General features: G+C 35.2%; 1 protein-coding gene and 1 non-coding gene across 2 annotated transcripts; one reads left to right on the forward strand and one right to left on the reverse strand.

Annotated features, from left to right (window-relative positions):
• Positions 1-493: 493 nt before the first annotated feature.
• On the forward strand, positions 494-2,402 carry LOC113866926 (E3 ubiquitin-protein ligase RING2-like). Its single transcript, XM_027501724.1, has 6 exons — positions 494-738; positions 910-989; positions 1,078-1,241; positions 1,334-1,383; positions 1,631-1,693; positions 1,832-2,402. Exons 1-6 carry the CDS (start codon positions 494-496, stop codon positions 2,400-2,402), a joined length of 1,173 nt encoding a protein of 390 aa, XP_027357525.1.
• An 11,164-nt stretch (positions 2,403-13,566) lies between these two features.
• Positions 13,567-13,673, reverse strand: LOC113868199. Its single transcript, XR_003505226.1, has one exon. It is a non-coding gene; the product is annotated as a small nucleolar RNA R71 (small nucleolar RNA).
• Positions 13,674-24,327: the final 10,654 nt, after the last annotated feature.

The raw sequence follows: 24,327 nt of genomic DNA on the forward strand, positions 1-24,327 counted from the left end.
TTTTAAATTATTTATTTAATTTTTATAATATATATTCAATAACATATAATAAAAATTAATAAATAATAATTTTTATTAAAACTATGACTTTTAATGTTATTTATATAAATTTTTATTATGAGCTCACATTAAAAATTCATTTTTCTTTCTAGGTATTTACAACTTCACAATTTCTTTTACTTAATGAAATTAATAATATATGATTATATGATTATTCTTTTGTTGTCAATTAAACTTTTTCTTTATTTAAAATAACATTCATTCTAAATAGTTTACAGCAATCTCCCGTCTCCGCTGACAAAATGGAAAGATGACGTGCATTATTGTCCTTAAAAATATAGCCGTTACAATTGCCAGCACAGCGGAGATATTCAAAACAATTCGACCGTTGGGAGTAATATTCAAAATATTGTGGGTAAAGGGAGCATTGTTCCCCTCCCTTATCAGTTAACCCTTGCGAAGTCTAAAGCATTGGAGAACAAATAAACAAAAGATGACGGTGAGTGAAGAACAGAAATGGAGCCCCAGAAAGCCAAAGGACCCGCTAACAGAATCAAATGGCCAAAACACGGCGACCGTTTTCAGCCCAAGGTTCAAATCCGCTGCTGCTATGGCTGGTTGGGATGAAGAAGCGCTCATATTGGCTAGCCTTATCGTTGAAGACACGCCAGATAGAGATTCCAAGCACAAAAAACGCTATATTTTGAACTCCAAAACCCCACCCACCAATTCAACAAGGTAATAAATATAGGACTCTTCTGCCTTGTTCAATTCAATTTCAACCCACTCCTCCCCCTTTTTTAATTAAAGATTGGTTATTGTCTTACAATAGTGTAGTTTGGCTCATGAAGAGTGACTTGATTGGTTATTATTATTGTTGTTGTTATAAATAATGTTCTTTGTGTTTAGGAAGCGCAGAGCTCAGAGGAGTCCACAAACAATTCCAGTTGTTGTTCTTGATCTTGATGGAGAAGAAACTCCCAGAAAAGGTCATTAATTTATATTAAGAGGTCTCAATTTGTGTTTGTTTGCGTTTTTGTGTTTTCTTTTGGCTCATGGGATGTTTTTGATGGACAGATAGTGGGAAAAAGAAGAAAGAAAAGAAAGCTGGTGTGAATGAAGGAAGCAAAACAGGAGGAGGAGGGGTTGGGAATGAATTGACAGAGAAGAACCCGGGTGTCTTTCCTCCTAGTTCTGCCCTTCCCTGTATTGATAAACTCAGGGAAGAGCTTTCATGTGCAGTAAGGACCCTTCTGAATATTTCATGATTTCAATTTTATTTCATATTTTGTGTTGACATGAATGTTATGTAATATTTGATGTACTTCTGCAGATTTGTTTGGAGATATGCTTTGAGCCAAGTACCACTCCTTGTGGTCACAGGTACATAACAAACAACAACAACAAACACCCGATCAGTTCCTATTTGAACTACTGAAATTATGCTAGAAATTTATCTTGGGGTGTCCAATTTAACTTTAATATTCCAACACTTAGCTTTCTGATTCAGAATCTATAATTTTTCCTCGTGTAGAAAACTACGTTAGAAACTTTCCTTGGGGGTGGTACCAAATTTAATCTTTAATATATGAGATCCTAGATTTCTGATTCTGAATCTACAATATTGCAGCTTTTGTAGAAAATGTCTACGGTCTGCTGCAGACAAATGTGGCAAAAGGTGTCCAAAATGCAGGCAATTAATAAGGTGTTTGTTTATAAAGTGTTTTATTTACATACATAAGATAATATGTTCTTAAATCAATGGTTTCTATTGCACAAATATTCTATATTGCTAGCTTGTTTATCTATTATTCTTCATGTTAAATTGCAGCAATGGACGATCTTGCACTGTGAACACAGTTCTGTGGAACACAATACAGCTCCTGTTTCCCCGAGAAATTGAAGCAAGGAAAACAGCTGGTGCCTTGAATAGTAGACAACAAGCTCAGTGTCTGAGTCCAGAAACAGCATTCTATAATAACATAAGAAATAGAAGCACACAACCAGCTGGGGCGTCAAGCAGAGGCATGAGTTCAAGGAGGAGTGAGGCAGCAACAACAACAACACAGGAAGATGAGGATGCTGCATTGGCTAGAAGGTTGCAGAGAGAACTTGATGGACAAAGCCAGGGAACAACTCATCGGGTTCATACCAATTCAAGGAACCAAAACCAATCATCATCATCATCATATGTAAGAGTGAGGACAAGAAGAGGGGTTTCTACAAGCCAAAATGAGGATACTGCTTTGGCTCTTAGGTTACAGAGAGAAGAGTTCATGCAAGCTTATAGAGGGAGCCAGGAACAGTCTAACATGCTACCTTCCGCATCATTAGCTAGAGCAAATTTGAGGGCCATGGCTTCTAGAGCCATGAATCTTCGTATCAGAGATAAAAGAATATAATTTAAGACAAGGGTGAATGTGTGAAAGGTTTTTGCTTTGAGGAGAGTGAGGTATCCATGCAGCAAGCATGTTAACATTGTTAACAAACTCTATCCATCATTGATTTGTAAGGCGATCAATCTCTGTCTCATTATTTGAAGTGCATTTTTGTTTTGGTCCAAATTGAATTATGTAAACTGAAACGTCATTTTGAATTCTGATTCTAAACTCTGGGGTAAAACAATAAATCAGGTAATATCCTCCTCTGTGTAAGTTCCCAAATTTTCTATTTTAATAGGTGAGTGATTTATAACGAAATGAGAAAAATAAAAGAAATATTTCTCTTAAAAAAAATATAAATTTAAAAATTAATGAAATGATTAAAGTTATATTTTAAATCTTTCGCATAAATAGTTTTTCAAATTTATAAATGAAGTGAAATAAAAATTTTATTTTGGGCAATCTACTAATTTATGTTATATACCTATAAATTTATGTTATATATGATGTTATCTTAAAATAGTTGATTACCTTATTATAAATACTTCAAAATAATATTTGCAACAAAATTTATCGAATATCATAATTTTTTTTTTGAACTTGACATTTAAATAATCACACAATTTAATCAACTTAAAATAGAAATAAATAAAAATATTATTACAACCATCTAAATTTTAACAAAGCAGTTCTTCCATTATTTTGCCGAAGATATGATCCTATTCCATATCAACATTTCTTAATTTTTTCAATTGACATTTCTTAAAAACATATTTTGTAAGGGTGAGTATTCCCGCCCTACTAAATCTTTTCATTGTAAATCAATTAAAATAACGCATATTTTGTAAGGGTGAGTATTCCCACCCTACTAAATCTTTTCATTGTAAATCAATTAAATAATGCAGGAAAGGTAAATTAGTATCAGTGTTATACTACTAACAAATTCATAGCTACAACAATTATTATTCATATTTTAAATCATATAATGTACATTGAGATAATACTGATTCATACATCAAATTACCAAGTATTACAACAAATAATACAGATTATCAACATGTCATCAGTACTTTCAAACATACATCAATTTCATATCATATGCCTTTTTCAGACCAATCAGTATGTCGTTATATGTGCATTATAACCATATTAATTAATGCATTACAATACATGTATTATAATTACACCCGCAAATGTATTACAATACCTGTATTATAATTACGCAAATCAATCCATTATGACTCATCTATTACAATCACATATCTTACTGTGCACTCACTTTCAATTAGCATTCACTACCTTTATTTCACCAAGCTTTTCTAAATCTTCTTTGAACTCTATACCTCTAGTGTGTCTCTATAACTATATATACAGTGTTTCAGCATTTCATATTCTCAGCATTTCACATGACATACAATTTATCAAGATTTCTCTTAATATTCACTTTCTCATTAGACCATATACATTATCTTTCTATTCATCAAATTTTCAGTAATAGAACATTTTATCATAAATTCACCAATTCCAACATATATCAACTACCAAACAAAATCCATAGTCATTGCCATATGTCATTCAAACACAGATAAAACATCTATCAATTTCATTCTTAATCAATTATCACCCACTTGACATAGTAGTAAAAGATTTCATTGTGACAACAAAGAGAACTCTCGTGGTAAGGTTAGATGTTTCTGATGCAAGAGACCTCATGTGGTCTGAGATTGCCCTATGTCACTCTTGAGATGTAACCAATGTGGAAACAAGGGGTGCTCGGCCAATGTTTGTCATTCAGCATCTCAGAAAAATGAAAGCACCAATGGAAGCAAGAAACATGCATCTAGAAACAAGGACCCCTTGGATTCAATAAAGTGTTTTGGGTGTGGAAGACTTCATAAGGTGAAGAAATGTACATGATGTTAGGCTAGAGATTTATTATTGAGTAATCTATAATATTTTATACTTATTCAATGTTAATTGAAGGATTATTTGGTACTGGAATAGATTTAGATGGGGTTTGAAATTATTTAAAAAAAAAAAAAAAAGTGAACAGTACCGTATGAACAGTATCAGATGAACAGTAAAACCGCCTATGAACAGTGCAAACCGCGTACAAACCGTGTATGAACAGTGCAAACCGCGTATGAACAGTGAAAATCATGTATGTACAGTGACTGCTGACGTCATCAGTGACATCATCATGACGTCATTGCTGACGTCACATACGTGTACAGTGCGTGTACAGTACGCGTGCACAGTATTTTTCCGGCATGAATAGTGCCCTGAACAGTGTTTTCGGCATTAACAGTAAGGCGGTGAACAGTGTTTCCGGCATGAACAGTAAGGCGGTGAACAGTAAAATTCGAAAATTTTCTATAAAAAGGGGGCTTCACACGAAATTTTCATTTCTTCACCCCTATCCAAGGTTCTCAAAGGTTCTAAGGCCAAATACCACCATTTCTCTCATACTAAACCTTCCTAAACTTAGATTTCTTGTCAGATCTGAGATTCTACGTCTATTCTGAAGGATTTGAAGTAAGTTTCTTTAAGTTTGAAGCTAGATTTACCGTTCGTTTCTCTTCTCCTTCTCTTTCTCATAGAAGTTCATGGTGTTCTTAGGAGAAACTTCGTTCTAAAGCCGAATCTTCGGTGAATCTTGCATTAAAACAAGTAATATTCGGTAGATCTAGTGTGAATCATCTTTCTGAGGTAAGGGGAGTTTACTTTAACCTATGAACTACGTTTTGAACGGTTTAATATGCTATTTCAAGATATTCTAATATGATTTTGTTAGATCTATTGAATAAAAGCTATTTTCTAAGCTGTAACTGTTGTTAATTGATTTAAAATGCTGAGATTTTGGCTGATCTATCTTAAACTTGCCTTAGCTGAGCTGTTAAAATAATTTTGGCGGTGTGCATCATGCTGAGATATATGTTTTGCATCATTATAGAGCCGAGTTACATGTTTAGGTGGGTAGACATGTAACGGTAAGTTCATGCTGAGCTGCTGTGCTGTGCTGTCTGGATCCAGATACCGGAATGGGTCGCTCCCGGACCGGCTCGGTTCCTTCTGGATTACTTAGGCTGTGAAACCAGTTGGAAACCGTTTTCATGCTGTGCATTAGATGGGCTGGAAATGCATGGGATTATTGCTGTGAGAAGTATTTTGCTCTATATATATGATTTTATTTTAAGTTTGGTAAGCTTACCCTTGCATTTCTTTTTATGTCGTTGTGTGCGTGTGTACTGCGATGATCGTACGGTGGTACGTGAGCAGATGTAGCAGGTGTTGCATCTACTTCACAGGCTGCGGGGCCAATGGAGAAATGATAGAAGCTGAAGTCGAGTAATATTGCATCTAAGTCGTTTTTCCTTATATTTTAAGACCTCATGTAGAGGGAGCTACGTAGTATAATTTTGGGTATTTTTGAATATTATGAACGAAATGTAATATTATGTTGTTCTGTTGGATATTTGTTGTAAGAAACTCTGTTTTATTTTGAATGAGAAGAGAATTTCATAATTATATTTTCTATACTTTATTTCAAATAAGTTTGTGATGTAGAAACAATGTTCTCGGTTCCTTATAAAAAGGGGTCGTGACACATGAATACTTGCAACCACCATGGAAAGTCAGAACATTCAATGAATGTTTGTCAGTTTAGATCACAAAGGAATGAAGATGCAAGTGGAAGTAACAAGCCAGTATTTAAGAAGCAATGATTCCTTAGATTTACGAAAATGATGTATCTATAAAGGACCTCTTTTAGTGAAGCAGTGTATAGAGAAGAAGTTGTTTTGTCACATCAAGAAAGGAAGGACATGTAATTTAGTAACTACGTGGCATATTATTGTTAATAGGATTTTGTTGTTTTGATGCAAGTTTGAGATTTTATATATAGTCCTTCATGACACAAGAACTTTTGTTTTGTTTGTAACTTGTCACCATGTACTATCATTGTAACCATTCCCATCAATGAATCAGTTATTGTTTAATCTATGATTGGTTAATATATAACCTTTCAAAGTAAATTCTTGCAATTAATTTGAATTACTTGCCTTATTCTTTAGATCGTAATACTGGAAATGAATTGGTTTTGTCCAATCATGTCCTTTGATACAAAGATAAATCCTTAGTTTTGGGTACTTGGGTACTAAGTGTTTATAAACTTTTTTCGTGAGAGACTTAGTAAAAGTAGAAAAGGTTAAAGTTTTCATAACTTTGCTTTCTTTGATTGGAAATGGAAGTGGTCAAAACATTGGAGAAGTTTCTAAGGTTGTTCTAAAATAAGCAATGGAGTTACTACATCAGAACGAATTTGAATTTGCTGTAAAGTCTAGTTTGGTGCTAGTCACATAATATTGCATTTGAATTATGGGATCATTCGAAGTAAGAGAGCTAGATGGAAGGACCGTTATAGAATTGGTTAATGGTAGTGATATTCAACATTGGACTTGCTTCAACTTTATAGTTAAAATAAACAGAGACATGTTATACCTATTCTATGACGAATTGGTCAAAATGTGTTTCAGCAAGGGAATAAAATGAGATGAATCTCTTGATTAGGAAGAGACCATCAACATAGATATCAATTTTTGAGCTTTGCCTGCTTTAGAAGTGAAAAACTTAAAGCCAATGTGAAATTTTGAGAAGAGAATTTAAGTAAAAGGTGATTGTTTATGTCATTGGACGAACAAAATAACATGAGGTAACTAACTGATGTATGTCATTGGACGAACAAGATTTGTATACCCTACATTGATAAAAGTAATTAGCAATCACAAAAGTCTAAATATACGTTTGGATACAAAGGTAAAAAAATGGTGAAATGAGTAAAGAGAGTTTCTAAATGGATAGTAGTTAGAGTGGTTGAACTAATCTAGAAGGTAATTGCAGTAAAGACGATGAAAAATGATGGTCCAAAGGGCTAGGCTTACCAGACTTTCAGGAATGGAGGTGCAGTGGCTCGTAATCCCTCCTTAGGAGCTAGAGGGTTTGCTGCTCTATGAAACTAGCTTCACGTTCTGCCTTTTCATTCAAGAACCATGAAAAACCTAAGCCTTTGGTTAGGCGCCATGCTTTAACTCTCAACTTGAAGTGGGCCGGCTAACATGGTGCAGCCACCGACCTAATCTAGCAAGCCAAAGGCATACACCATCACTTTAATGCCCTCACTTGAGTTACAATTTGCTAAAGAAAGTATTAATTGAGGGAAAAGTTCACAAATTTAAGCCTATAATTGCTAGTATGGTGTATCTTCCTTAGAGTTCTTGAGAATGAGTAACAACCTTTTGGCACAATTTAGATATACAACAAAAAGGGGTTGAGATGTGTATAATATGACGTGATATGAAGAAGAACATAAGGATGTGGAGTTTACTGCAATGTTACTTAACTCATAAAGTTAGGAGAAAAAATATGTACTCTTCATGTGGAAGAAAAAGGATATGTGCAATGTTGGAAAAAGTTTAAATGAATAAACTAGAAGACAATATTTCAAAAAGAGTTTTATTAATTATTAGGTCTGTTAAAGTTTTAAAACTTTGAGAATACGAGTGTAAGTAAGTGAATTTTAAGAAACAAAATTCCTAAAAGGGTGAAAAAGTGGTAACACCCTCAATTTTGTTGCCTTTGTATGGAAAAATAGGAATTTTGGTATAGGATTTTTTGCTCAAATGTGATTCATCTCGCTCAAGCGAGAAAGGATAAGGTTGACCAAACAGTTCTCTCACTCAGGTGGGAAGGGATCTTGCCTAGGTGAGAAGCAGCTCATCCAAGCAAGGAGTCACAGGAAAACAGGGAGGTCCCTGGACCCAATCTCGCCTAGGCGAGATGGAGCTCACTTAGGTGAGATTGCCTCTCGCTCAAGTGAGAATATTCTTGCTTAAGTAAGAATAGTGATTCAAATTTTCTATTGTAGTACTTAAATGGTGTAATTCACTACTAGCAAGTGTACTAGGTAGTTGTAGCAAGTTATAGAATGTGGAAATCAGATTGAGTCCCAAGTATCGTCCTCTAGGATCTTATTTTTAATCATCAATTCACAAGATAATAACCATTTGCACCAAACAATTCATTGAATAGATTTCAATATGAAAGAAAGTAAAATTCAAAATTAAAGAAATGAGAAATTTTTAAAAATAGAATGTTAACTTGTACTATTAGAATGAATTACGAATAGAGGAAAGTTAGAAATTTATTTCACTAGAATATCAATATTAATTCAGTTCTGCCTCTGAACATTCAAGCATTTGATTGATTGACAATTGGTTTCTCTTTAAATAACCAAAGATTGATTCCTCAACTCATTGGTCCTAATATTCAACCAAATCTCCCTAATTCCTTAGGCTAAATTTAGTTCAATATTACATTACGAATTAGAACCAAAAGATTGCAAAACTAAGACCACTTATTCCTAAGAAAATCAATAGTTTTGGTGATTAATTCAGATCCAAGCAACAAACCCAATTTCCATTAGTGAAGGTTACTCTTTGATTAATCAATTGAATTTCCATTCAAAGATCAATTAAACATAGAATTAATCCCTCAATCAAATCAAATACTCAAAGTTCAGAGTCAAAACGAAATCAATATATCAATTCTAGATCCATAAATCCCTAACAAAAAGAGTTAGAAACACATTACAATGAATTGGAGAGAAGCAAGAAGAAAAGAAGATCAAAAAGCAGAGAGCCATCTCCATAACTTTGCCTTCCCCTAGATTCCTCTAGCAAAGAAGAACAAAAGTCGCTCCTCTCTTCTCCCTCTAACTTTCCTTGGAAGTTAAAACGATTACAAAATGAATACCAAAAACTAAAAAATGACAAAAAGCTCCTTTTCTAAGTTTCTAATTCCTATTTATAGAGTTCCTCTAATTCATTGACTTAACCCTTGAAATTCTGATAGTTAGTTATCCCCAAGTGTTTTGAAATCTTCTAAAAGTGATACAGAAGCTTCAAACGTTCATAATTGGCAAGAAGAAGAAGTTATAAAGTTGCAGAATTCTGCGCCAAAACGCGCAGTGGCTAGAGTGAAGGCGCGCGGTTGCGTGCCTTGGCTGCATGTGATCTGCGTTCCCACGCTCTTAGCGCCAAGGCTTCAATTGATGTGCGTTGTCACGCGCAAAGTTCCAGTCTAGGCTTTACTTGGATGCTCAATTTCTCGTTGCCACGCCCTGCACTATGAGTTGCAACGCACTCTTGCGCACCAAGGCTTCAAGTGATGTGCATTTCAACGCACAACACTTCAATGAATGCTTCTTCTATGTGCTTAGTTCTGCGTTGCTATGATGAATCCATATTTTTACTAGTATTTTACTATAGTTTTAATCCATTTCATAAGGAAAATGTGTTAGAAAAAGCAGAAAAAATCATAAAAATAGAATGATTGGAGAATTTCTTTAAATACATAGTTAGTTGAGCATTTATGAATTTTCTGTGTAAAAATTAATAATTGAAGTGTGTTTTTGTAGAAAATGCTGAGTAAGGACTATGAGGTTAATAGATCAATGGAGAAATAGCAGAAAAGTAGCAAGTCTGGACTCAAAGAACATGGCTCATAGAGTTTAAGCTGGGCGTGGTTACTCTTGCCAGCGAAAGTGAGTGATTCATAGCTTAAATGAGAAGTTGAGCGTGGGCGTGATCACTTTATCTTTGAAAGTGGATGTTCCAGAGAGTCCTTAACTTGGCAAGTTGCGCGTGACCACTTTTACTCATAAAAGTGATTGCGCACAACGCCGTGACCTTTTGCGTGGCCACTCTTATCAGCAAGAGTGATAACGCCAAGAATCGGGATTTCTATAAATACATGTTTTGAGCTCAGATCTCGGGATCTTTCATTCATTTTCCATTTTTTCTATTAGATTCTCGTTGGGAGAGAGTGAGAGAGAGGAGTGGGGTCGAACCTCGAAGCTTCAAGAAGAGGGATTGGATTGAAGCTCGATACTATGGCTTTTCTGAGTTTTTCTTCTTCTTCTCCTTCTTTCTCTTTCTCTGCCACAATGTCTGTGTAATTCCTTGTAGTTAGGAGTTTATGGAACTCGAATTGATGTATTGATTTGATTCTTGCTTCTAAAATTCGAGTATTTGGATTAATTGAGTTGTTAATTCTGCACTTTACATAATCTTTGAATGAGAATTCATTTCATTAACCTTAGAGGAACATTTGCCAATGGGAATTGGACTTGATTCTCTGATCTGAATTAACAACCAGAATTAGGGGTTTCTTAGGGATATGTACACTTAATTCTGCAATCCTAATGTTTTAATTCTTAATACAACATGAAATTGAACTTCACCTAAGGGATTAGGGTGGTTTAGTTGCTTGTTAGGGTCAATGAGTTGAGGGATTAACCTTTGGCTATTAATATGCGAAACTGATTGTCAATTATCCAAGTTCATGAATGTTCAGAGGTATAATTGAATAATATTGACATTCTTGTGAAGTAAATTCCTAACTATTCTTCATTCCTATCTCATTTCATCACAAATCTTAAACTCTGTTTTTCTGCAAGTTCTTTACTTTTAATTGCTCTGGTTTGCTGCTATTACATGTTACAACTCTCCTTCCAAATTCATATGACTCAAATGGTTATAATTCTGTGAAGTGGTACTTGAAACCTAAATTTCCTGTGGAGACGATATTCGGATCTTAAATTTACTCATTACTTGTTGCAATCCTAGTGCACTTGCTAATGTTAGATTGCGAACAACAAGTTTTTGGGGCCGTTGCCAAGGAATTTTGTATTTCAATATCATTAGTAATAGAAAAATTGCTAGTTTGAGTTCTTGATTTCTGAATTTTTCTCTTTAATTTTGTATTGCATAGAAGTACTCTGTTTTGCCTGTACTTAGATAAGTATAGAAAATTAGTAGGTAATTTCTGCATGATTTTGCATTTCTGCATAATTCTGCAGTTGCAAATTTTGATATGATTTTGCTGTTATTTTTCTGCATCAGCTTTGTTAGTGTATATTTGACTTTTGAATTTTAGTTTAACTTTGTTAACTTTTTGGTTGTATATGCGAGAGAAAAACAAAAATAAAGCCACTTCGGTATTTGATCCAGACATTGACCAAACTCTAAGAAGGTTGAGAAGTGAAGCAAGAATGAAACAGATTCAAAGAGAGGAAAACGAAAGTTCTACATCAACACCTCAACCCAGTCAAATTCCAAGACAAATAAAGATGGGAGAATAACTGTTGTTCGCAATCTAACGCTAGCAAGTGCACTAGGATTGCAGCAAGTAATGAGTAAATTTAAGATCCAAATATCGTCTCCACAGGGAATTTAGGTTTCAATTACCACTTCATAGAATTATAACCATTTAAGCTTTTTCAAAATTGGAAGGAGAGTAGTAACATGTAATAACAGCAAACTAGAACAATTAAAAATAAAATGAACTTGCAGAAAACAGAACAGCAAACAAACAATTATGTGATAACAGAGAAAGAAACCATAGCTAGGGAATTGCTTCACCAAAACTCCAATGTTTAATCAATAAAGTTCTGAATTAACAAGCATTTGGAAAGAAAGACAATCAATTTCATGTTCTATTGTTCAGAGGTTAATTCCTTAACTCAGTGAACCTAACATTCAATTAAAACATTATAATTCCTTAGATCTGATTTAATTCAACATTGCTTTAAGTATAAGAAACCAAAAGATTGCAAGATCAAAGTTCCTTATCCCTAAGAAAACTCTAATCTCGGTGATTGGTTTAGATCTGAAGAACAAATTCAATTTCCATTGACAAGAGTTCCTCTGAATTTAGTTAATCAAATTTCCATTCAATTTTCACGTGAAGTGCAGAATCAATCACTCAATCTATTCCAAAGCTTGAAATCCAGATCCAAAATCAATTCAACACATTCGTTTCAGATCTACAATCCCTAACTATGAACAAATTACACAGCCATGGCAGCAGAGAAAAGAAAAGAAAGAGAAGAAGAGAAGAAGAAAATCAGAATCGCCATGGAAGCTTGCTCCACTCCAATTCCTCTTCGTGAAGCTCCGAGATTCGAATCCCCACTCCTCTCTCTCACTTCCTCTAACAAGAAGCTAACTAAAAAAACTGAAAATGAACAGAGCCCCTTTTTCTGGATCGTTTCTGGTATTTATAGAATTTCTCAGATTTTCACGTCATCACTTTTATGAGAAATAGTAGTTACGCAGAGAGTTTTTTGGTTGCGCGTTAACACTTTTCCCAGAAATAGTGGCCACGCGCAACTTCCTGATATTGAGAGCTCTCTGGAACTATCACTCTTGATAATAAAAGTGACAACGCAGAGCCAAGGTAGTTGCGCGTTATCACTATTGCTGATAAAAGTGACTACGCACAACTCGCCAAGTTGAAGACTCTCTGAAACGATCACTTTTGATGACAATAGTGGTTACACAGAGCTTTCCTAATATTTTGCCTCTCTAGAACTTTCACTTTTAATGATAAAAGTGGTTACGCAGAGCTTTCCTTCTTCTTTGAGCTCTGAAGTGATCACTTTCACTGATAATAGTGATCACGCCAGTCTGTAATTTCTTATTCTTGTGTTTTTGGAGTCCAGACTTGCTTCTTTCCTCTTCCTTGTCATCAAACCTCCATGGATATGATCCTTGCTCAATTTATTCCTTCAAAAACAAGATTAAAAACTTAATTTCTAAGCAAAAATTTCACAATTGCTAAAATAACTACAAATTTAAACAAAACTTCAATTCCTTCTCTTTTTCTGAGTTTTTCTGCTTTCTTTATATATTTTTCTTATCAAATGTGTTAGAATTATGCTAAAATATCAGTCAAAATATGGATTCATCAATAACTAAGACTGAGAACATTAGGGGATTATGCAGTTCCTAATCTCCAAGGATTCAGCTCTTCTATTCTGAGACCTACAATTCAGGCCAACCACTTTGAGATAAAATCTGCACTTCTAAATCTGGTACAGCAAGACTAATTTGTTGGACACCATTTAGATGATCCAAATATGCATATCTCTAATTTCTTACAACTTTGTGACACAATCAGAATCAATGAGGTAAGTGACGATGCAATTAGACTTAGATTATTTCCATTCTCATTGAGGGATAAAGCCAAGTGCTGGCTTCAAGCCCAGCCACAAGGGAGTATATCAACCTGGGCTGACCTGGTGAACAAGTTCCTAATCAAATATTTTCCTCCTTCAAAAGCTGCAAAAATCAGAGGGGAGATTACATCTTTTGTTCAACAAGAATGAGAGCCATTGTATGAGGCATGGGAAAGATACAAGGAGTTATTAAGGAAATGTCCTCATCACTGCATACCTGAGTGGATGCAACTTGAAACATTCTATAATGGAATGACTGCTACAACTAAAACCATGATAGATGCAGCAGCTGGTGGTTCATTGAGTTCAAAAACTTTAGAAGAAGCCCAGCAAATCATAGAAATGATGGCATCCTCAATGTATCAAAATATGAATGAAAGACAAGCTGCAAGGAGATGAGGATATGATGTAAAATCCATAGAAGCCATGTTTGCTCAAAATCAACTTCAGAATCAACAATTTTCTGAACAACTTGCTGCCTTGACTTAACAAATAAGTAACATGCAGACTGGTGTGGTCCAAAATTCACAATTGAGTTGTGATTTCTGTGGTGGCAACCATTTGAATGGAGCTTGTGATCCCACAGTTATAGAACAACCTAATCAAGTTAATTATATGGGCAACTATTAAAGGCCACAGCAACCATATCCACCTAGGTTCCAGCTTAATAACAATAGAGGACAACAGTTTTCCAAGTGGAATCCACAGAATTCTAATGCAAGAGGAAATACAGCTACTGCACCTTTCTAAAGTGCAGCTCCTCAAGTCCAGCAATAATATTTTCAAGGAAGTTCTTCTGCATAATTTCAGAAAAACCAAGGGTATTCAAATTCAAGACCCTTGAGTGAGAAAGTGAATGGAATTGAAGAAACATTACTGCAGTTCATGAAGGTGACAGAAACAAATTTTAAAAATCAAGAAGGTTCTATAAAGAAGCTAGAAACACAAATTGGGCAGTTGGCTGAGCAACTGGCCAATAGAGATGAAGGATGGTTTCCTAGCAGCATAATAGTGAACCCAAAGGAACAATGCCAAGCAATAACCACTCGAAGTGGAGCAGTGGTTTCTAGCCCAAGAAAGAAAATGAAGTCACCAATTCAAAGGATGAAAGTGAGCTGAAGCAAGAAGATTTCGAAAGTGGAAAATATACTATGTTAAAGACAGGAGATGATGAGGAAAACTGCAGTAACAAGCAAGAAAAGAGGGACAAGAAGCAAAAATTTGAGCAGGCCTGCAAGCCTATTAATGAAGAGCAGTACAAGGATTACCCTTTCCAAAAAGAGTACAAGATCCTAGACAAGAAAAGCAGTTTGAAAGGTTCATTGATGTGTTCAAGAAACTCCAAATTAATATACCATTTGCAGAGGCATTAGAACAAATGCTTTCTTATGCAAAGTTTATGAAAGAACACTTGTCTAAAAAGAGGAAGTTGGATATGGAAAAATTGGTACCACTAACTGAAGAGTGCAGTGCCATATTGCAGAGAAAACTACCTCAAAAGTTGAAAGATCCAGGGTGATTCAGCATACCCTGCTCCATTGGAAATTGTACAGTTGGAAAAGCTTTGTGTGACTTGGGAGCCAGCATAAATTTGATGCCTTTAGCCATTATGAAGAAGCTGGGAATTGAGGAGGTGAAGCCAATTGGGATTACATTACAATTGGCTGATAAATCATATACATATCCTTATGGAGTAGTTGAAGATCTTTTAGTCAAAGTGGAAAAATTTATATTTCCTGCAGACTTTGTTATACTAGATATGGAGGTAGATGCTGATATCCCTCTCATTCTAGGAAGGCCATTACTAGCAACAGGGAGAGCTTTGATAGATGTGCAAAAAGGTGAATTGATGCTGAGAGTACAAGAGGATAAAGTCATTTTTAATGTATTCGAGGCCATAAAACACCCAAGTGATGATATAAGCTGCATAAAGATTGATGCAATAGATGCTGTGATACCACTTTCTTTGGAAAAAAATGATGAAAGTGCAGTCTTGGAAAACACATTAGCTGCAGCGAAATCTAATATTCAAGAAGAGCAAGATGAGAAAGTGAAAGACTGCATTCTACAGTTAGATTCCCTTCCCTGTATGAACAATGAAATAAATCAATTCAAGGAAGAATTACCTCAAGCAGAAGAAAAGAAAGAAGAGCCCAAAGTGGAGCTCAAGCAACTACCCTCTCATTGAGATATGTATTTCTTGAAGAAGGCCACAACAAACTTGTAATAATAAACAGCAATCTGCAGAAAGACCAAGAAGAAAAACTCTTGAGAGTGTTAAGAAAGCACAAATCTGCACTAGGATGACAGATTTCAGATTTGAAAGGTATAGATCCATCTTTCTGCATGCACAGAATTTTATTTGAGGAGAATTGCCAGCCTGTTGTCCAACCTCAAAGAAGACTCAACCCAACTATGAAAGAGGTAATGAGGCAAGAAGTGATTAAACTACTTGATGCAGGAGTTATTTATCCAATTTCAGATAGTTCATGGGTAAGTCTGGTTCATGTGGTGCCTAAGAAAGGAGGTATAACTGTTGTTCCAAATGAAAAAAAATAAATTAATACCTACTAGGATAGTAACCGGATGGCGAATGTGTATAGATAATAGGAAGTTGAATGATGCATCAAGGAAAGATCATTTTCCTCTTCCATTTGCTGACCAAATACTGAAGAGATTGGCTGGATTTGACTACTATTGTTTCCTAGATGGATATTCTAGTTACAACCAGATTGCAGTTGATCCAAGAGACCAAGAAAAGACAGCATTCACTTGTCGTTTTGGAGTTTTTGCATATAGGAGGATGCCATTTGGGTTGTGCAATGCTCCAGCCACTTTTCAAAGGTGTATGCTGTCCATTTTTTCTGATATGATTGAAAGAATTATAGAAGTTTTTATGGATGACTTTTCTGTATTTGGTAATTCTTTTGATCAGTGTCTAGCTAATTTATCTCTTGTTTTGCAGCATTGCCAAGACTCAAACCTTGTGCTAAATTGGGAAAAATGCCATTTTATGGTACAAGAAGGGATAGTCTTAGGCCATAATATTTCAGCAAGGGGAATGGAAGTGGATCCTGCAAAAGTTGAAGTAATTGAGAAGCTGCCTCCACCTGTAAATGTTAAAGAAGCTTTTTGGGACATGCTGGATTCTATTGCAGGTTCATTAAAGACTTCTCTAAAATTGCAAAGCCATTGAGTGAGTTGCTGAGTAAGGATAGAGAATTTGTTTTTGATGATAAGTGCTTAGTAGCTTTTAACACTTTGAAAGAGAAATTAATTTCTGCACCTGTACTTGTTAAACTAGATTGGGAATATCCTTTTGAACTGATGTGTGATGCTAATGATGTAGCTATAGGAGCAGTTTTAGGCCAAAGAAAAGACAAGAAACTGCATGTTATTCATTATGCTAATAGAGTTCTTAACCCTGCACAAATCAATTATACTACTACTGAAAAAGAACTCTTAGCAATAGTTTTTGCATTTGATAAGTTTCGGTCTTACTTAATAGGATCAAAGGTTATAGTTTACACTGACCATGTTGCTCTTAAGTACCTTTTGTCAAAACAGGATGCAAAGCCCAGGTTATTAAGATGGATCCTTCTTCTTCAAGAATTCGAGTTAGAAATCAAAGACAAGAAAGGGAAAGAGAATGGTGTTGTTGACCACTTGTCAAGATTACCACTTGAAGCCATACCATTTGAAGTGGAACAAATAAAAGAAGAATTTCCAAATGAAAGCCTATTCAAGATTAAATCACAGCCCTGGTTTACTGATATAGCCAACTTCAAAGCTACACATCATGTTCCAAATTGGATGAATTGGCAACAGAGAAAGAAGTTCTTCCATGCAGCAAGATGTTTGGTAAGATCCACTGCTGTTCAAAATTGGAATAGATGGACTGCTGAGAAGGTGTATACCAGAGGAAGAGCAGCAAGATATTTTGTGGCATTGTCACAGTTCAGAATATGGAGGACATCATTGAAGTTCAAGAACAACAGCAAAAGTTCTACAATCTGGTCTTTTCTGGCCAACTTTGTTCAAAGATGCTAAGAACTATGTGGAAAGGTGTGATAGATGCCAAAGAATAGGGAATATATCTAGGAAATATGAGATGCCATTGCAAAATATACTTGAAGTAGAATTGTTTGACATGTGGGGAATAGACTTCATGGGTCCTTTCCCTAGTTCATTTTCAAATGAGTACATGCCAGTAGCAGTGGACTATGTGTCCAAATAGGTGGAAGCAATTCCTACCAGAACCAATGATGCTAAGACTGTTATTGCATTCATCAAAAAGAACATTTTCTCAAGATTTGGAGTGCCCATAATTCTGATAAGTGATGGAAGAAGCCATTTCTGCAACAAATATCTAGAATCAGTCTTAGAGAAGTATGGAGTAAAGCATAGAATAGCTACACCCTATCACCCTCAAACAAGTGGTCAAGTGGAGGTTTCTAACAGAGAAATAAAACAGATTTTGGAGAAAGTGGTTAGTAGTTCAAGGAAGGACTGGTCCAAGAAAGTGGATGATGCTTTGTGGGCATACATGACAACCTTCAAGACACCAATTGGCATGTCTTCTTATCAGTTAGTGTATGGAAAAGCCTGCCATTTACCAGTGGAACTAGAACATAAAGCTTTTGGGCTGTAAAATGGTTGAATTTTGATCAAGTTAGTGCAGGAAACAAAAGACTATTACAGCTGCATGAATTAGACGAGTTCAGACTCAATGCATATGAAAATGCCAAAATATACAAGGAAAGGACCAAAAAGTTGCATGACAGATTCATTCTAAAAAGGGATATCAAACCTGGGCAGTCTGTGTTACTTTTCAATTCAAGGTTGAGATTGTTTCCAGGGAAGTTAAAATCTAAGTGGTCTGGACCTTTTTGTGGTGAAAGAGGTATTTCCATATGGTGCTGTACGAATAGCAGATCTAAAGGATGGGATAGAGTTCAAGGTGAATGGACAAAGACTAAAAATCTACCTTGGAGGTCAAATTTAGAAAGCCCAAGTGTGCTTGAAATTGGTTCCTCTTGAGTGAGGAACAACTAATGTCAAGCTAGTGACATTAAAGAAGCGCTTTGTGAGAGGCAACTCACATTTCTAACTCATTTTAAGTTTTTTGTATTGTTTTAGGAGTTTGTATTTCATTTTAGGAGTTTGTATTTCATATTCTGCAGTTTCTGAAATTCGTAATTTTGCATATTCATTTTTTTTTATAATTCCCTGCAAGTCCTGCTGCATCTGATTTTCTGAAGTGAACCTGATAGTTGATTAGAGATTTGATGTGGTGAATGTGTATTTGAAGGTTTACAATTTTGCATAATCAGATTTTACAACTTTCTGAAATTTCTGCAATTTGATTCTGCTGCATATCTTTGCTGAAGTGAATTTGGTACTTGATTTGAGATTCAATGTTTAGAATGTGTATATAATCATGTTTTACAATTTTATGTAAGTTCTGCAAATATGTTGCTGCAGCTACTTTTCTGAATTGCATCTGATAAATAATTAGAGATTTGGAATTGAAGGAAGTAAATTGAAGGATTAGAGTATGAGAAGTGAGTTAATTGAGAGTTTAGATGAATTTGATTAATGAAAGGAGTCACTATGTTGCAGGAAAGAAGCTATGCAGAGAATACATTTTGAGGATCTCTGTTAGAACAATCACTTTTACTGACAAAAGTGATCACGCAGAGGCATCAAGGTAAACACGCTCCTCTAGAACACTCACTCTCACTGATGAGAGTGATTACGCAGAGACAAATGAGAAAATTAATTCTCTGGAATGCTTCCTTTTTCTGGGAAAAGTGGCTATGCACAGGTAAGTAGACTTTCAATCTTTGTGCGTAACTCCTTTTATTCAAAAAAATGGTCACGAGGCTGTACGTTATCACTTTGCCTAGCAATAGTGAAAACGCACCCCACACTCTGAAAAATCAACTCTCTGGAACACTTACTCTGCTAAAAAATAGTGATGACGCTGAGTGTCTTAAATGTATAACGTTCACTTTTCTGGCTTTAAGTTGTCACGTGCCCACGCGTGACTATAAATATAAACCAAAGTGAACACGCACATACCTTTGCACCCAAAAATTCTTCTTCTCTCTGAAAGTTCTGTGCGACTGTAAGCCTCCTGTGTCTCGACCTAGCCGTAACAAGCATTTTCCCCATATTTCCCCATCTTCTTCGTCAGGTACGTGACCCTCTTCTCTCTGAAATAACGGGTTAGGGTTTTCTGTGTTTATATTCTAAGAAAAATGAAAAAAGGAGTAATAGAAAATTATTTTGAGGTTATTTGACTCAATAATAGCATGAACAATACACTGAATGAGTCCCTCTGTCATTTAAAATTTTTTTTTTTTTACAAGAACATTCGAATCTGTTTTGCTTTGATTGAATTGTTTTTGCTGAAAATGTTTGGGTTGAAAAACCATGTTGAGAAATTAGTTGAAAACTGGAAATATTGTTCTCTGCTAACTTGTTTCGTTGCAAAAAATGAATGCATTTTGAACTTCCAAATTAGAAGTCCTTTGAATCTGATTGTTTAAGGTTGTGCAGTTGTATGTTCTGGTTTTAAAGTTAGAAGAGGATCTCAGATGAATAAGGGGACGTTGTTCTAATGCTTTTTGATTCAATAATAAAATAAGCAAAATACTGAATAAGTGTTCACTATCATCTGTTATATTTCTTAAGGAAAATTGAACCTATATTGCACAATATTTGAATCAAATTTCTGCAGAATCCAATATGTCTAAATAGACTTTTGTGAAAGTGTTGGATTGAAAAGATTTGAATATGATTTTCTGAAATCATTTGTAATTCTGAAACCAGTTCTGGACGAATGTGATCCAATAACTCTTTGCTGATAATGAATGAGTACATAAATATGTTGAAAATTAGTTGAAACTTGAACCTAGTTGTTTGTATTACCATATTTTTTTTTAGAAAGTGTGTACTCAAAAATTACAAAACTAGGGAGATCAGTTTAAAATTCTTTGAATATGGTTGTTCAAAACTGTGCACTTGTGCTTTTCTATCTATAGACTGATATGCAAATTATGCTGAAATGGTTTTCTGCTGAAATTACAGAGCTGTTGAAAAATTGATTGATAACTTGAAATGTTTCTTCTACGTTAACATGATACTTTCTGAGAGTGTGCACTCTGAACTTAGAGATTGGGATTTAACATGATTTCACTGATAATGCTTAAATTGTGCAGTTGTGTGTTTGTATGTGTATGGTGAATTATATTAACAGCAACCTGCATGATTATAGTGTTAGAAAAGTGAATTCCTGCAAGATTATTTGATTGAACTTTCTGCAGCAGAGAAATACCATTCTGTGTTAAAATTTTGATTTTTTTTTTTTGCAGAAACTGAAAAATGGTTAGAACTTCTCTAAACACACCAGTTGGACCTTCTAAGAAGAAGCAAGCTGGATCTTCCAACACTCCAAGAAGGAGATCCAGCAGAAATCTTCAAGCTGGAGCAGCTAGGAATAATCCAGCAGCAAAGAGGGACAGAACTGATGGTGTCTCAAGCTCCTCACCCATTGAAATTTCTGACCCACCTCAGCGAAGAACAGCTGCACCTTCACCTTCACCACCACCTCAAACCAGAGTAGCTACACCTTCAAGCTCTTCACCCACTGCAACACATGATCCCAGGTTCAAAAGCATTGCCCATGAAAACTTCTTCAAGGCAAATATTCTGAGGAGGAAAATTGTCCCAGATAGAGCTTTTGAGATAGCTGGGGACAATTACCCAGAATATAAAGAAGAAATTCAGAAAAGGGACTGGGAATCCTTCTGTTCTTTGGCTAGAATGGATTGGAGGGAAATAACCCAGGAGTTTTACACCAATGCTGTGAAGTTTAAAGGAGATAAATTTCCTAAGTTCCACACAATGGTGAAGGGGATGAGAGTCGACTTCACCCCTGCAAACATTAATAGAGTGTTGAACATCAATTCTGCACAGCAGGCAGGACAGTTGGAATTCAATGCTTTTAAGAAAAGTCCTGACAAGGACTATGTGGAAATTCTGCAAAGGATTGGGCGGCCTGGAACAACTTGGAAGCTGAACCAATCCAAGAAACCAAAATGCATTGTCACCAAACAGCTGCTGCCATTTGCCAAAGTGTGGAGCATTTTTATTCTGAACTCATTTATGCCAGTCAAACATAGTTCAACATTGGCTGTGAAAAGGGCTAACTTCTTTTTGCAATAACATTAGTGAATGATTTGTATATTGATGTGGTAAAGGTCATTAGTGAATGTATTTTGAATATTCTGAAAACTAAGAGAGATTCACTTGCTTTTCCTTCATTAATAACATTACTTTGTGAAGATGCAGGAGTTGAAGTTGGAGAGTACCAAGAAAGAATTTGGTCTGCACCTCCCATTTCTGTCTCCGTGGTGAAAGAAATATATGCTACCATTTCCTGCACTGCAGCAGATCCAATTTCTTCTCAATTTAGAAAGGAAAAACTAATAATGATGAAGGATTCCTTAAAGCTAATGGCTGATAGACAGAACCAATTAGCAGAGAGGCAGATTGAGCTGCACAGCAGTCTCAAGTCTGGGATTATGTTGCTGGAATGTGTTATGCTGAATATTGATTAGAAATTGGGAATGACCAAAGATGAAATGTATCACACTCCTGATTTGGCAAAGAATGCTCAGTGCCTTCGTTCCTCAGTCTTCAAAGATCTGCCAATCTACAAAACCCATTTTCCACAACCAGCTGAAGAAGTAATGGAGGAGGAAGAAGAAGAATCTGAAGAAGAATCAGAGGAAGACACCTCAGAGGAGGAAAATGCAGCAGATGACTAGTTTAGGAATTTATTTTGTCATTAAGAATTTTGTAAATTTTTGTAGTTTCAAACTTTTTGGGTTGTAATTACAATTTGGTACAATTTAGTTTAATTTTCACATATCTGTTCTGCATTTATGTTAGCTTTCCAATTAATTGCCTTTTACTTGCCAATTGATGGAATTTTGGTGTTTTGTGCAGAAAATGTCACAATCACACATCACTCACACAATGGATGACGACACTTGCACAAGCTGCCATGAAAGGGGGGTTTCATTCTCTACCTCTTGTTCATGTGTTAGCTTCACGTTACACTAAATTGTTTTTTCGAAAAATACCAAAACACTAGAATAGATATTAAACTGCTGGTTGTGAATCAAATGAAGCTAATTGATAATTCTGTGAATTCGGTTTGAAATTGTTCTTTTTAAGTTGTTTTTCCTATTCTCAAAATGAAATCACACTTATATTTTCAAAATGAGGCAATCTTGCCACTAGGTGCATATAATTCTGAAAAGTGAATTGTGAGTTCATTGATTAGCATGTCACTTACAAATCCCTAGTGAGACTTGAGCTGTATTCTTCTTTTTATGTGTGATTGATCATATTTTGCTGCATTCTCTAGAACTTGCCTTGTTTCTTGGTTGAATATGCAATTTACTGTTTTCACATATATGATGGAGGCCATGTTTGATTATACCTAGTGAGCCTAAATGCCTTCCTTTATGATTGAATGTCTTAGTTCACCCCTTTGAGCTTAATATCCCTTTTTCTTGAAATTACCTCATTATAACCCCTGCTGAAAAACCAATTTACCATTCAAATGAAAAGAGGCATAGTGAGTTTAATTAAGAATGAGTTTTAAAACTAAGTTTGGGGTGTCATCCACATTTTAATTGCTTGAGGACAAGCAATGTTCTAAGTTTGGGGTGAGGAATAGCAAGCTATCTAAGTTTGAATTCAAAAAGCCAGAAAGAAAGAACAAAAGTGCTGCAGAAAAATGAAAAATTTATGCAGCAAAGCTGTGAAAAGAACAAAAATGTGAGTTCAAAAGAAAAGAATTGCAGCAAAGTGCTGCAGAAAAAGAAAAAGAATATCAACGAAAAGAAGATAGTGAATGAAAGCAAGAAAAGAAGAAAAGAGATGAAAATTTTACTGCATGAAAACTTTTGTTTGCTGCATAAGTGAGAGAATTAAGGAGAAATAATGCAGATCCAGGCTAGTTTTAAAACAAATCACTCAAAATGCCTCTAATCTTTTGAAATTACATGTATTGTTTTCCATTTTCTCCAATACCTACCTTAACCTTAGCCTTGTTATAACCTGAAAAAGTCCTTTGGATGTGTGATTACATGTATAAAGCAGAGGAGATTGAGAATATGGGCAAGCATATGGTAGAGTGCAGTGAAATTGATGATTTAGAGTGAAAACAGTACCCAAACAATGTTGAGTGATCAGAGAAACACTTCCAAGTGAGCTATGATCATGTTTATTAACTGTACTCACATGAACTTTGCTGATATATATGAACTTAGATAGCAAATTCTTGCCCAGAATTGATTAATGCAGTATGGCTATTATGATGAGCGTTGGGATGAGCAATTTGATTGAAAATTCTGCAGAAATCACAGAAGTGGAATTTGAAATTTATGAGAAAAGCAGAATGTGTTGGAAAAAGTAGAAAAAATCATAAAAATAGAATGATTAGAGAATTTCTTTAAATACATAGTTAGTTGAGCATTTATGAATTTTCTGTGTAAAAATTAATAATTGAAGTGTGTTTTTGTAGAAAATGCTTAGTAAAGACCATGAGGTTGATAGATCAATGGAGAAATAGCAGAAAAGTAACAACTTTGGACTCAAAGAACATGGCTCATGGAGTTTAAGCTAGGCGTGGTTACTCTTGCCAGCGAAAGTGAGTGATTCATAGCTTAAATGAGAAGTTGAGCGTGAGCGTGATCACTTTTATCATTGAAAGTGAACATTCCAGAGAAGTTCAATCTCAACTTAGCTGTGCGTTGTCACTCTCGCCAACAAAAGTGAACGTTCCAG

Source organism: Abrus precatorius, unplaced genomic scaffold (assembly GCF_003935025.1).
Source record: "Abrus precatorius isolate BTA unplaced genomic scaffold, Abrus_2018 Scaffold5, whole genome shotgun sequence".
Taxonomy (NCBI): domain Eukaryota; kingdom Viridiplantae; phylum Streptophyta; class Magnoliopsida; order Fabales; family Fabaceae; genus Abrus; species Abrus precatorius.